This window comes from Dipodomys merriami, unplaced genomic scaffold (genome assembly GCF_024711535.1).
Source record: "Dipodomys merriami isolate MVZ:Mamm:240054 unplaced genomic scaffold, mDipMer1.0.p SCAF_722, whole genome shotgun sequence".
NCBI classification, from domain to species: Eukaryota; Metazoa; Chordata; class Mammalia; order Rodentia; family Heteromyidae; genus Dipodomys; species Dipodomys merriami.
Genome location: NW_027206316.1, coordinates 410,319 through 422,652, shown reverse-complemented (window position 1 = coordinate 422,652; position 12,334 = coordinate 410,319). Strand labels below are relative to the sequence as shown.

Sequence of the window (12,334 nt, the reverse complement as noted above, 5' to 3'; positions counted from 1 at the left end):
GAAGAACAATATTTCTCCAAAGTACTCTGAACTTGGCATCAATCAGAAGCCAACTCAAGATCACAGAGAGAAGCACCTTTTGTCAGTGCTTTTCCTAATTATTTTTGTCGAGATAAAGCTCCATTTAAAACATAGAGGCCAGCACAAACCCGGGGCTGTCAGGATGCTGAATACGGTCCAGCTAATTAACAAAAAGTGAACCTTACCCAAAAACTGTAAGTAATTTTCTAGTGACTAATTTTCAAAGTCATATAAGAGACTTTTTTGTAAGTGGCAAGGCAAAGGAAATGAGGAAACAGGAACAAGTTGCTTTTAAAAAATATATCCAATTTTTAAATTTAGTTTGCTTCCTGAGAATTAAAGTGGGTTTCTGAAAATTTCACGTTAGTAAAGGCAAACCATTTTCATTAGAAAATGGAACAGCTGCCATGTTCTCCCAACATTTGAAGAAACCCAGCTCTCAAGTGAAGTTTTTGACTTGACACATTCCCATCTCTGCCCATTCTTCTACCTGATTCCTTTGGAAAGAAGAGCCAGTCATAAATGCCCCTCAGTAGATGAATCGATCAAGAAAATGTGGTATATATACACAATGGAATTCTATGCCTCCATCAGAAAGAATGACATCGCCCCATTTGTTAGGGAAAGACTTGGAAAAAATTATATTAAGAAGTAAGCCAGCCCCAAAGAAACATAGGTCCCAAGGTTTCCCTTATTTGCAATAACTACTCTATGTCTGGGACAAGCAGAAAAGCTCAGAAAAGATGATGTTAAGCAAAATGAACCCAAAGATAGGGACAAAAGTGGTTTTTTTCTTCCTTGCTAATATTTCTAACGTATTTTATAAGGTACCATATGATTTTTTTTGTTGCTTTGTATGTCCCTCCCCCACGGTCTAACTTCTGTTTTCACTGTATTTGGTGTTGATATAATTTGGGGAGGGAAGGGGAAAAACCAAATTGTTTAAATAGTGATACAGATTGACCCTTTGCAACAATGAGATGTACAAGACTCTATGTCGAAAAACAAACTTTACAATTTACGCTGAGGAGGTGGGAGGGTAGGGATGATAGGGGAAAAACAAAGGAGGAGGCAACAATGCTGGATAAGAAATGTACTCATTACCTTGCTCATGTAACTATAACCCCTTTGTACAGTATTTTCACAATAAAAAAAAACTGTAAAAAAAAAAAAAAAGAAAACTTGCCAGTCTGGCATAGATGTGAAGTGCCTTACATTCTTTCTGACGTCAATGTATACTCAAGAAAAATGCTAATTGTTATCATTAGGAATAAAGTTTATCTTAAATGAGGGGGGGAAAAAAAGTGGTTAATACCTGCAATCTTTCTTACACCAAGACCATGAGTCAGCAGGAAGGACCCTACCTAAGACACCTGAAGCAGACCCTCAGTCTCCTCAGTTCCTCATTAAGCCCATGAGTGCTGGACATCAGCTTCCTTTGCCTCTTTCCCTGTCGCTGAGCATGGGGTTGGGGATGGATAGTGAAGATGGCATCTCGGCCAAGTTCTTGAGTTCTGAAGCCATGCAGTAGCGCATCCGAAGACACTGTGTCCTTAGCAACAACACAGTTTCCCTTAGCTCTGGGTTCTCATCCACACAACATTTTATGTTCTCTGCAGGGACAAAAGGTCACTTTCACCCAGAATGTTCAGAGCCCCACATTTATAGGCCTAGTTAAAACACACCCATGCACACCCCCCTATCTTTTAACATAACCCAAGGAAACAATGATAAAATAATCCTCAAAGCAGAGAATGGTACCCTTGAAAGGAGGGAGTGATGGGAGCCTAGGAAAGCAGTTTGCATTTACCTTCTTTAATGAACGCCACCGAAAACGTGTCCCAAGACACGATGCCATGCTCTATGAGCTCTACAAAGGCCATCAATGTGAAGGACAGCATGTCCCCAAAGCTGTAAAACATACGGGGGGGAACACACAGAGTCAATGCTGGGCAGTGGGGAAGTGCACAAGTGAGCCAGCTTTAGGAAGCAGACCCAGACCTCTGGACAAGCAGCTGGGCAGTCAGACCCACTCCACTGGGCAGCATCTGGGCAGAGTCAACAGCTCAAGTGCCAGGCTGGCAACAAACAGGACAGGAAGGGACAGGTGCTTGCCGCCAGCCAGGGATCTGAGAAACACGGAGCAATTCACTTGCCCTCTCTGAGCCTCTGTGCTCTCAGCTAGGAAGTAAATAATGGCTCTTTACGGCAAGTCTTTAGGTAGCACACTCAATAAAGTTGGTAGCATATCAGTATTTAGTAAGGAGCATCTCAGTCAGTGAAAGTTCCTAAATGCTCCCTTTATAAGCCAGAAGAATCAAGAGGGATAATCCAAAATGATTCAATTAGCATAACAGCCCTTAGGTAAGGATTCAGAGCCTCTGTATATAACTTTAACAAAAATGGCATAAGCATGATAAATAAGCATATTCACCTTGATGTTACAATGGCCAGCATCCTGTTCTGAGTTAATGGGTTTCAGGGACTATCTATGATGATTATATTATGATTCCATATACTGGGTTTGCTCATCCCATCATTCATTAGGGGGGTCTGATATGTGGTTTATAGATTCAGAGCAATTAGGGGATGCTATGGCCTGTGTCAATCACAAAGTCCTGCGTGTTCAAGGTGCAGCTCTGGTGAGAGGCAATGGAAACTGTAGAAGGTGGGGCCTAGTAGGAAATCTTTAGGTCACTGGGGGTGCGTCCTTGCATAGGTCTTAGAATCACTCTTTTTATCTTTCTGGCCATGGAGTAAGGGCTTTCAGTCCATCATAATGAGCTGCCTACACAAAGCAACAGGGCCAGCCCATCATAGGCTAACACCTCTAAAATGTGAGCCACAATAAATCACCTCTGGTTGTAAGTTAACCTAGTCATGTACTGACTATAGTGATGGAAAGTTGCCTATGACCAGAGGGTGGGGAGGCAGGGGAGGGATGTTGAGGAGGAAGAAGAGCCATCTTTGTAAAATACCTTCATCAGAGGTTCATCCTAGGTTCTGACAATTTCAAAACCATTCTTAGTCATTTATACATCTCAGAAATTTTCACTCTTATAAATTTTCTTCATCATCATCATCATCATCATCATCATCATCATCATCATCATCATCATCATCATCTATAGTAACTCCAAACCATCAAGAATCTCTCTACCAGCAGATAGAATTATAGGATTTCTATACTACATTATACAATAATACAGATTCCTACACTCAGTTACTTTTTGTTGTTGGTGGTGGTGGTCATGGGGCTTGAACTCTGGGCTTGGGCGTTGTCCCTCAGCTCTTCAGCTCAAGGCGAGCCCTCTACCACTTGAGCTACAGCGCCACTTCTGATTTTCTAGTGGTTTATTGGAGATAGGAGTCTCATGGTCTTTCCTGCCCTGGCTGGCTTTGAACTGCAATCCTCAGATCTCAGCCTCCTCAGTAGCTAGAATTACAAGCATGAGCCACTGGCGCCCAGCAGCTACTTTTTTTTAATGAAGCTGGACATTACAATATTTTTGGGGGGGAGGTCCGATCGTGGGGCCTGAATCCTGGGCCTGGCTGGGCACTGCCCCTCAGCACTTCAGCTCAAGGTTAGCACTCTACCACTTGAGCCACAGTGCCACTTCCGGCTTTTTTCTTTTTGCTTATGTGGTGCTAAGAATCGAAACCAGGCCTCAGGCAAGCAAGGCAAGTGCTCTACCACTGAGCCACCTTCCCAGCCTGGTCATTACAATTTTTAATCTAGAGGATCGGACATCCCATTATTGCTATATCACAAAGTCTGCTAACAGATTCAGATTTGGATTTAGGTTTATACTTCTTTTAAAAAATAGCTTCACAGTATTCCTTCCTGCTATTCTTCTACTCAGCCCAGTCTCAAAATAAAATGATTTTTTGAAATTCTGCTCTATTTCAACGGTCTTGATACTGGCAGAAGCCCAGCCAAGGGGAGATGACTCTCAGAGGAGGACCGTGATTCAGAGACCAGAGGGGAGGATACACACTGGACAGACATGGCTATGTGGTGATCTCTGGAGCCACACATAGGGGCCCCCACATCAAGCTCTAAGTGAATTCTCCAACACTACAGTCTCCCCATTCATGAGGATGATGATCGTGGTGGTGAGGACAATAGTGATCTTCATTCAGAGAGAAGAAGACTGGAGAAAAAAAATGAGCTAGCCTAGTCCTGGGATCAGGAACAGTATGTGGCAAGTGCTAAGTTAACAGCCATGTGCCTATTACCTGGGACCGCGGCATAATAGTAGCATTGTGGATGCAGGAAGCTCCTGGTTTTCAAACGTTTTGCCATCAATGTGGAAAAAGTCAAGAGGGAGAAAACATACAAGGGAGAAAAGTACATGGAAAAGCCAGATGGAAAAACCAGATGGAAAAGCAGCCCATGTCTCTGGCTTCCTGCACACAGGCAGTCCCAATCTCACAGGGGCCCTAGGTGGCACCAGAGGCCAGGCCTCAAAGACAAGCTCCCAACAGGAAACTAAAATGACGGAGAGAACAAATAACTAGACAGCAAGGTGGATGACGACTCAAAACAGTAGCAAGAAAGGTTAAATAAAAGTTCCAGGATAATCCACTCTACAAAGGATGAGTTATAAGAGAACAAGTGTTAGAGTGCAAAAATAACAGAAACTGCCTTAGGAAAAATAAGATAATAAATGCAATTAGTAAGACTGGGCAGGAGTCAGTATTACAGTACTATGAAAACATTATTACATAATAATGTATTAGTAGCAATAAATACTTTGTTAACTTATGCACGAAGAGAAAAACAATCACATAATAATGAATAGTTGGCATTTGCTCATATCTGACATAATAGGATTCGAAATGCTACAGGTTCTTCACATACCTGCCACAGACTCCACTCAGACCAAGATCTTTGCCTTGGTGTCAGCGGTTAGAGACAGCAGTTAGAGAACCAGGAGAGAACAGAAAGAAAAGGAATGAGCCCACAACTGGGCTCAAGCTGGTCTTCTGTTTTGTTTTACTGACAGCACTGGGGTTTGAGCTCAGGGCTTTGCACTCCACCATTTGAGCCACATACCTAGCCCTTTATGCTACCGTCATGTTTCAAACAGGGTCTCACATTTATGCCCAGGCTGGCTGGGATGACAAACTTTCTGTTCATGTTTCCCATTGTACCTGGGATGATATCACCATACCCAGGTTTTCATTGGCTAAAAAGGAGTACAGAGAACTTTTTGACCACAGTAGCCACCAAAAATCACAATCCTCCCGATTTCATCCTCTTGAGTAGCTCCGATTACAGACATGAGCTACTGTGCCTGGCTCAAATGCTTCTTGACATTCCCAGTTAGCCACCTGGCCTGGGAATACAAATAAACTTGTGTCCAGATATTAGTCTTCCGTAGCTACTTTAAGAGCAAATGTCTTCCCTCTAATTATCTGAAAGCAAATGTCTCTACTTCTTACCTACCTGCCCAATGAAAGGCTAATCTAAATGGCCAGAAGGAGCCCATCTGAGGACAATCAATCTGCCCTAAAGAAATCCAGTTTGTCTATAGACTCTCCAGGCAGGCTTTAAGGACCTTTGGGGGTGGGATGGAAAGTAGGAAGAACATCATGTGTTTTCCAGATCTCCAAGTGGTGTTAGGGATCAGGATACCCTCTCTATGGCTATCAAGGAAGTGAAACACTGTTTCAGAGATGGCAGGTAAGGCTCTCCATACTTACAGTGGTCCATTTCTGTGAGTGATTAACAAGTGGGAGAAAGGGCATTTCATGTCACTCACCCACTGAGGAGGTCACAGGAAGTGACCTGGTCCACTCAGTAATGTGAGAGATAGACAGACAGACGGGACATATTGACGATAGAAGACAGAGACAGAGAAAGAATTGATCCAAGATAGAAATGATAGAAAATAGATTTGTAGATGATAAAAGAGAGATGTTACATAGATACATAGATGATAGGTATACATAAATGGTAACTAGAATTATATGACCTCCTATAAAATACATACATATGCATATAAGACACAAAATACATTCAATATAAAAATATGTAAAATGTTCATATACTACATAATAAAATGCATAATACACATATGTGTGATAGAACATTATATAATACACTGTATGTAGTTCTCTATATTAAACGTCTATTTCCCTGGAATAAGTTATGTTTTTCCTGAGGAAGAGCTTTTCAGACTTCAACTTCAAACCTTCAGCAACAAGAAAAGGATGGCATGTTCAAATATGGTTACATTTCAAAAGAAAGGCCCTTTGTCAAATAAGGTGGCTGGAAGAGCTGTCCTGGAACCCTCACATCCGGGTATCCATCTCCACTTCCAGAGAGGAGAGATTCAGACTCCCAGGAGAGAAGGCAGAAGCCAGCTTCCGACCTCCACACTCCATCTGTATCGGACACTATGCTTGGAAAGCACTATAAAAGAAAAACAAGCACTTGGCACATTCTGGAACATTTTTATTTACTGGGTTTATTTGTTTTTATTATGTGCTAGGCTAAAGACTTTTACAGTAGTGACTGCCACAAAAGGAAGCGTCTGCAAACTACATACTGGGCCACCGTCTCTGTCACAGCCAGCTGCACACCATGTGTGCTGCAATGACTCAATGAAATGTTTCTCAACTTACTAGGGATCATCTTCCTTCCAGAAAAATCCAGCCAGTCTCAAAACAAGCATCTAAATTTATGCTGCCAACTTTTTCAGAGCAGAGTGCATCCCAATGTTTCTATGGAATGATGTACCCAATACAGACTGGAGAAAAGAAAGGAAAGGCAACTTTTAAAGCTATCCTACAGGCTCATGCCTGTAATCCTAGCTACTCACTAAGCTGAGATATGAGGATCACGGTTCAAAGCCAGCCCTGGCAGACAAATCTATGAGACTTTTATCTCCAATTAACAAATAAAAAGCCAGAAATGAAGGTGTGCCTCAAGCGGTGAAGTACTAGCTATGAGCAAGGAAGCTAAGCAACAGCATAAGGTCCTAAGTTCAAACTCAAGTAGCAACATAAAAGAAGGAGGAAGAGCACATGGAAGAGGAGAATTATCAGGAGTGGAATCAGCACACAAGTGATCTAGAACAAATATTTTTCAATCTATGCATCAGTCTCAAATACTTTTTAGATGTAGTGCTTTTCCTTCTTTCTGAGTCACTGATAAAAACCAAAGCCTTCAATCTCTGAACATCACATAAGCCACAAAAGAAGAAAGCTCGGCTTAAAGTCATATACAAAACTCTACCCAGAAGTGCTATAGGGGAAGGGAAGAGGGAGGAAAGCCTGTGTAATCATTTAGTGGTAACCAACAATAAATACTCTCTGCCACGAGGGAAAAAAACAAACAAACAAGGAAGTAGATTCATTAAAAAAAAACTGTTTTAAAAACATCGAACAAAAAGGAAAAAAGTAACTTACTCAAAATATGTAGATGCATAGTTATAAAGTAAGCCAGAGGACAGGTTTTAATTATGCAGACAGGAAAAAAGGAAGTATTAAGATTATAACATAATTTAATCATATATTCTTACCAAGGCTTCATAATCTTCTGCAATTTCTGGTATTGGCTGAAAATTTAAAAACAACCATGAGGAGCATGTTTAAAGGCAGTAATAGTCAATTCATACAAACATGTATCTGGAAGAAAACTCAGGATTAGAACCAGGAGGGCCAAACTGCTCCTCAGCCACTCAGTGCATTTCAATACATCATTCAAAGGGATAAATGGGCATTAAATCATGATAGGAAGCAACAAAAACACAAGGAACAAACTAATTACTTACACCAGCCATCACATTTACTTACAAGTAGCTCTATTTGAACCAATCTGGGTTCATGGTTGATGAGGAGAAACCCCCATGGGTAATAAGAAGTCCAAAGGAACAGGACTTAAAACAATGACTGAGTAGCTTTCTCTTGTAATATGCCAGCTGACTGTCTTGGTCTTGTAAGAGAAGGCCCTGCAGTTTGCTAAAATACCTGTTGTACTTATGTGCCACAAATAGGACATAGTGGAAGAGAAATAATCTGAACCCACAGGTACTAGTGAAAGTCTAGCCAAAGATATAATATGGGTCCAGTTATGAGAAAATGATACAAACCAGTAGGAAGATGTGTATGTTTCAATGGCAAAACTGCAGTATCTGTAACATACCATCCTGGGTCATCAGATTCTAGTCCCACTGTCTTTGAGCCGTTTTACAATGTATAGGTAGGTAGATGGCAGTCAGGCAGGCAAGCAGGCAGAAGATGGAAGGGAGGAAGGGAGGAAGGGAGGAAGGGAGGAAGGAAGGAAGTCAGAGAGGAAGGGAGGGAGGGAGGGAAATAAAAGAATGGATGGTGGATGGATGAACAGATGGATGGGCAAATAAATGATGGATAGACAATGGAAAAAAGGAAAGGAAGGAAAGGAAGGAAAGAAAGGAAAGGAAGGAAAGGAAGGAAGGAAGGAAGGAAGGAAGGAAGGAAGGAAGCAAGGAAGGAAGGAAAGAAGGAAGGAAGGAAGGAAGGAAGGAAGGAAGGAAGGAAGGAAGGAAGGGTAGAAGGAAGGAAGGAAGGAAGGAAGGAAGGAAGGAAGGAAGGAAGGGAGGAAGGAAGGAATCAATCCCTGGCTCTATCCATCCCCTCTGAAAGTGATTTAATTGGCTTCTGCCTGATGATAGAAAACCAGTTTGGCCTCCAATTGCAATTCACCTCCATCTTCTTTCCTCCATATATAACTTATAGTCTTTTGATTTTTTTCTTGAAACTATTATAACTTCTGCCTAGTTCTCTCATTTCAAATAGCTAAATTCTTTTAACACATGTTCATATGTGTATCTGTATTTTCTCTGGAAATAATCTTTAACAAATTATCTTTTAATAAACCCACTTGAAAGATATTCTACTTGCCCGGCACCAATGGCTCATGCCTGTAATCCTAGATACTCAGGAGGCTGAGATATGAGGAATATGGGCCAAAGCCACTCAGAAATGGCACTGTGGCTAAAGTGGAAAAGAGCTAGCCTTGAACAAAAGATTAAATAAAGTTCAAGGATAGCATCCAGGCCCTGAGTTCAAACCCCACAATTGTCACCAAATAGACAGACAGACAAACAGATAGACAGACAGACCAACAGACAGACAGGCAGGCATGCAGGCAGACAGACAGACAGACAGACAGACAGACAGATAGACAGACAAATAATCTACTAAACTGCTAACTTAGGGTCTTAAAAAAATGTCCAAGTCATCCAAGAAAGAAACAACTATGAAAGAGTTTCAGACTGGGAGACTGAACTATTGGGGGGAGTTAGACCATAAGATGCACCCAGGACAACTTGTACAACTTGAGTGGGGACTAGAGGCATGCCTCAAGTGGTAGAACACCATCCTGTGAGTGAAAACTTGAGTGGAATCTGCAGGTGAAAGACACCTTGAGGTTCCCCACTCTGTTCCTGTGAATTTTCCTTAGGTGTGGAAACGGAAGTTTCTACACATAATATCAAGCCAGGATTACAAAGATATGCTCTGGCTTGAGACCAGAGCATCCATGGGGTCCTATGTGTTCATGTCCTCTGGAGACCAGTGCAGACAGCAAACCACCTGACTGTGGGCAGGCAAGCCTAGGGAAAGAACGCTGAAACCAACACCCTCTCTAGTCATGCCCCACTCCTACCTCTTTCCAAGCCCCTACTACGGCAGTTTAATCTTGAGGGTGATTAGTGCTCAGTTAATAGCTGGGATTTTTCCTAGTGGTAGGGAAACCTTTGGCCAGTTCCAACCAAGATGAAGCCACCTCACAGCAGATCCTTGTGCATCCTTAGCCTCACCTTTGCCCAACAAGCTCCTATGCAGGGCTTCTTGCACATGCCCTGCATCTTATACATGTGCTTAAAACTATGGGATGACAGCTGTGTGCATGCGCAGATCCCATCGACCAGTGTGGTGAGTCACTGTTGCTCATTTCCCTAAGATCAGCCCACTGTACATACAGAGAACTCCCGACACTCTCCAAATCCTGGAAAGCTAAGCACATGTTTCCTCTTAAAGGAGCACAGAATACAAGCCTGCTTGCTATTTCCCTCAACGCTGTGTTTTCTGTATTACATTCTTCCTTGCTCTGCAACTTTTACTTATGTGTGTTTGTGTGCACCGCACACATGTGGGCATGTCCATGCAACATGTGCCATTCAATTCTTTGTTTTAGACACCAAGAATCACTCCGGGATTTTCACCTCTCCCCCTCCCCCAATAACATGTTTTCCCACATTCCCAAACCCTACATCCTTGCTGTGACTTCAGAAAAAGTTCTGTTGTGGCATGTGTTCCCTCTTCCTCTTTCTGTCTCTTTCCAAGTACAGTTTATGTTTTTAAGAAAACAAAGAAATGTGAGCAGAAAATCTGCAGCTGGTAGAAAGGCTAAGGTTTCCCAGAGGTCAAAAATGTCTTGCTCCAGCCTGAGGAATGAATGTCACTGTTCCTCTTTCAACAGCAAAGGTTAGCCAGGGAGGGGTTGCCCTATAAAGGGATTTTCTGGGGACTTAGACAAAGCCTGCCTAGGCTGGCCTCTTGGGCCTCTGTGATGGAAATTCCTGGCTGGGCCCCCGAGAGGCAGAGAGGGGCAACTCCAATCAGGACTACCCCATGCTTTACCCCTAGCATACTAGCACCCCAGCAGAGGGAGCTAGAAAGATGCTGCAACCTCACAGCTAGGGCAGAACACAGGACCACAGAAGCATCTTCTGGCTCAGTCTGGGGTTTGCTGGCGCTGGTCATGGCCTCTTTAAGAAATGCAACACCTGCCGGGTGAGTCAGGCTTTGCTGCTAAATAGTAGACAGAGCCACTTAACCCATCCTGGACCTCCCAGAACAGATGCATCCTCTGAGAAACAGTGATTTCCATGAACACTGACAGTGGCTCGCAAAAAAGTGCCAACCAAAGCCAAGCCTACTGTCACACACATCTTGGGGTTCTCTCCCCCTCTCCATTCCCCCCACCCCCCATCCCTCCTGCCTGTGCCAGGCCTAACTCAAGGTCAGAGATAAAATTTGGTACTCAAAGAATATACACTTGGCTCCAATCCCATTCTCAAAGGTAAGGGCCAAGACACCAGGGCACACCAAAGTTCAATGCATGGGAATGAAGGTAGTTTTCACACATACCTGGTGTGAAAGACAACTGGAATAATAAAAGTTTAATCTGAGACTCTTTTTAAAAATCAGTATCAATAGAAATAAGCACTAATATATACTGTCTTGTATCCTTTATATGTGTGTGGATGTGATGTGTGTGTGTGTGTGTGTGCGTGTGTGTGTGCGTGTGTGTGTGTGTGTCCAAGGACTTAAACTCAGGGCCTGTAGCATCCCTGAGCTTTTGTGCCCAGGGCTAGTTTTCTACCACTTGAGTCTCAGCTCCACTTCCAACTTTTTGATGGTAAACTGGAGATAAGAGTCTTACAGACTTTCCTGCCCAGGAAGGCTTTGCACTATGATCCTCAGATCCCAGCCTCCTGAGTTAGTAAGATTACAGGCATGTGCCACTCGCACCTGTCTAGCTTAATGTTTTTTGGTTTGTTTTTTAAGTTTTAAAATGTATATCCTTCTGAGTAAGCAATCCATTTTTCAAAATAATTCTATGAGTCACTAGCTTTTAGTTAAAGCAGATTAGAGGGTTGGGAATGTGGCTCAGTGGTACAGTGCTTGCCTAGCATTCATGAAGCCCTGGGCTCAATTCCTCTGTACGACATACACAGAAAAGGCTGGAAGTGGTAATGTGGCTTAAGTGGTAGAGTATTAGCCTTGAGCAAAAGAAGTTCAGGGACAGTGCCCAAGCCCCATGACTAACAACGACAACAAAAAAGATAGTTATAGTGCTGAAAAGGCAGATTAGAAAAACTTTCAAAAAATAACAATATAAAATGTCCTATAATAAGGTCATGGCTAATTACAGTGTCTATATCCTTCCAATTATTATATTGTGAATCCCTTGTATGTCAGTAAAGCTGTAAAGATACATGGCTGTGATCATAAACAAGTGTAGTCATACACAGCTGTAAACCATCCACAGGTAATAAAAACAATGGTAGGAATATTTAATCAGATAGAACTTTTGGTAGGTACAAAAAAAGCAAGTTATAAAGAGAATGAATATTACAATTCGACTTTTGTACATCTTGTGTACATTTAAAGTCGTATAAAATTGGGTGCTCATCACTATAATCCTAGCTACTCAAGAGGCTGATAGTTGATGATCTCTGTTCCAAGTGGAGGTGTGACTTCAGTAACTAGAAAATGTTAGCCTTAGCCAAAAAGAAAAATAAAATCCAAGCAA

At 42.3% G+C, this 12,334-nt stretch overlaps 1 protein-coding gene across 1 annotated transcript in view; it reads right to left on the bottom strand.

Moving 5' to 3' along the window:
• LOC138818254 (uncharacterized) overlaps positions 1–12,334 on the bottom strand; it is a 254,028-nt gene that overhangs the window by 73,673 nt on the left and 168,021 nt on the right. Inside the window, exon 5 of the mRNA XM_070009264.1 lies at positions 7,554–7,589. Coding sequence (XP_069865365.1) covers positions 7,554–7,589 — 36 coding nt within the window. The remainder of the gene's footprint in view (positions 1–7,553; positions 7,590–12,334) is intronic.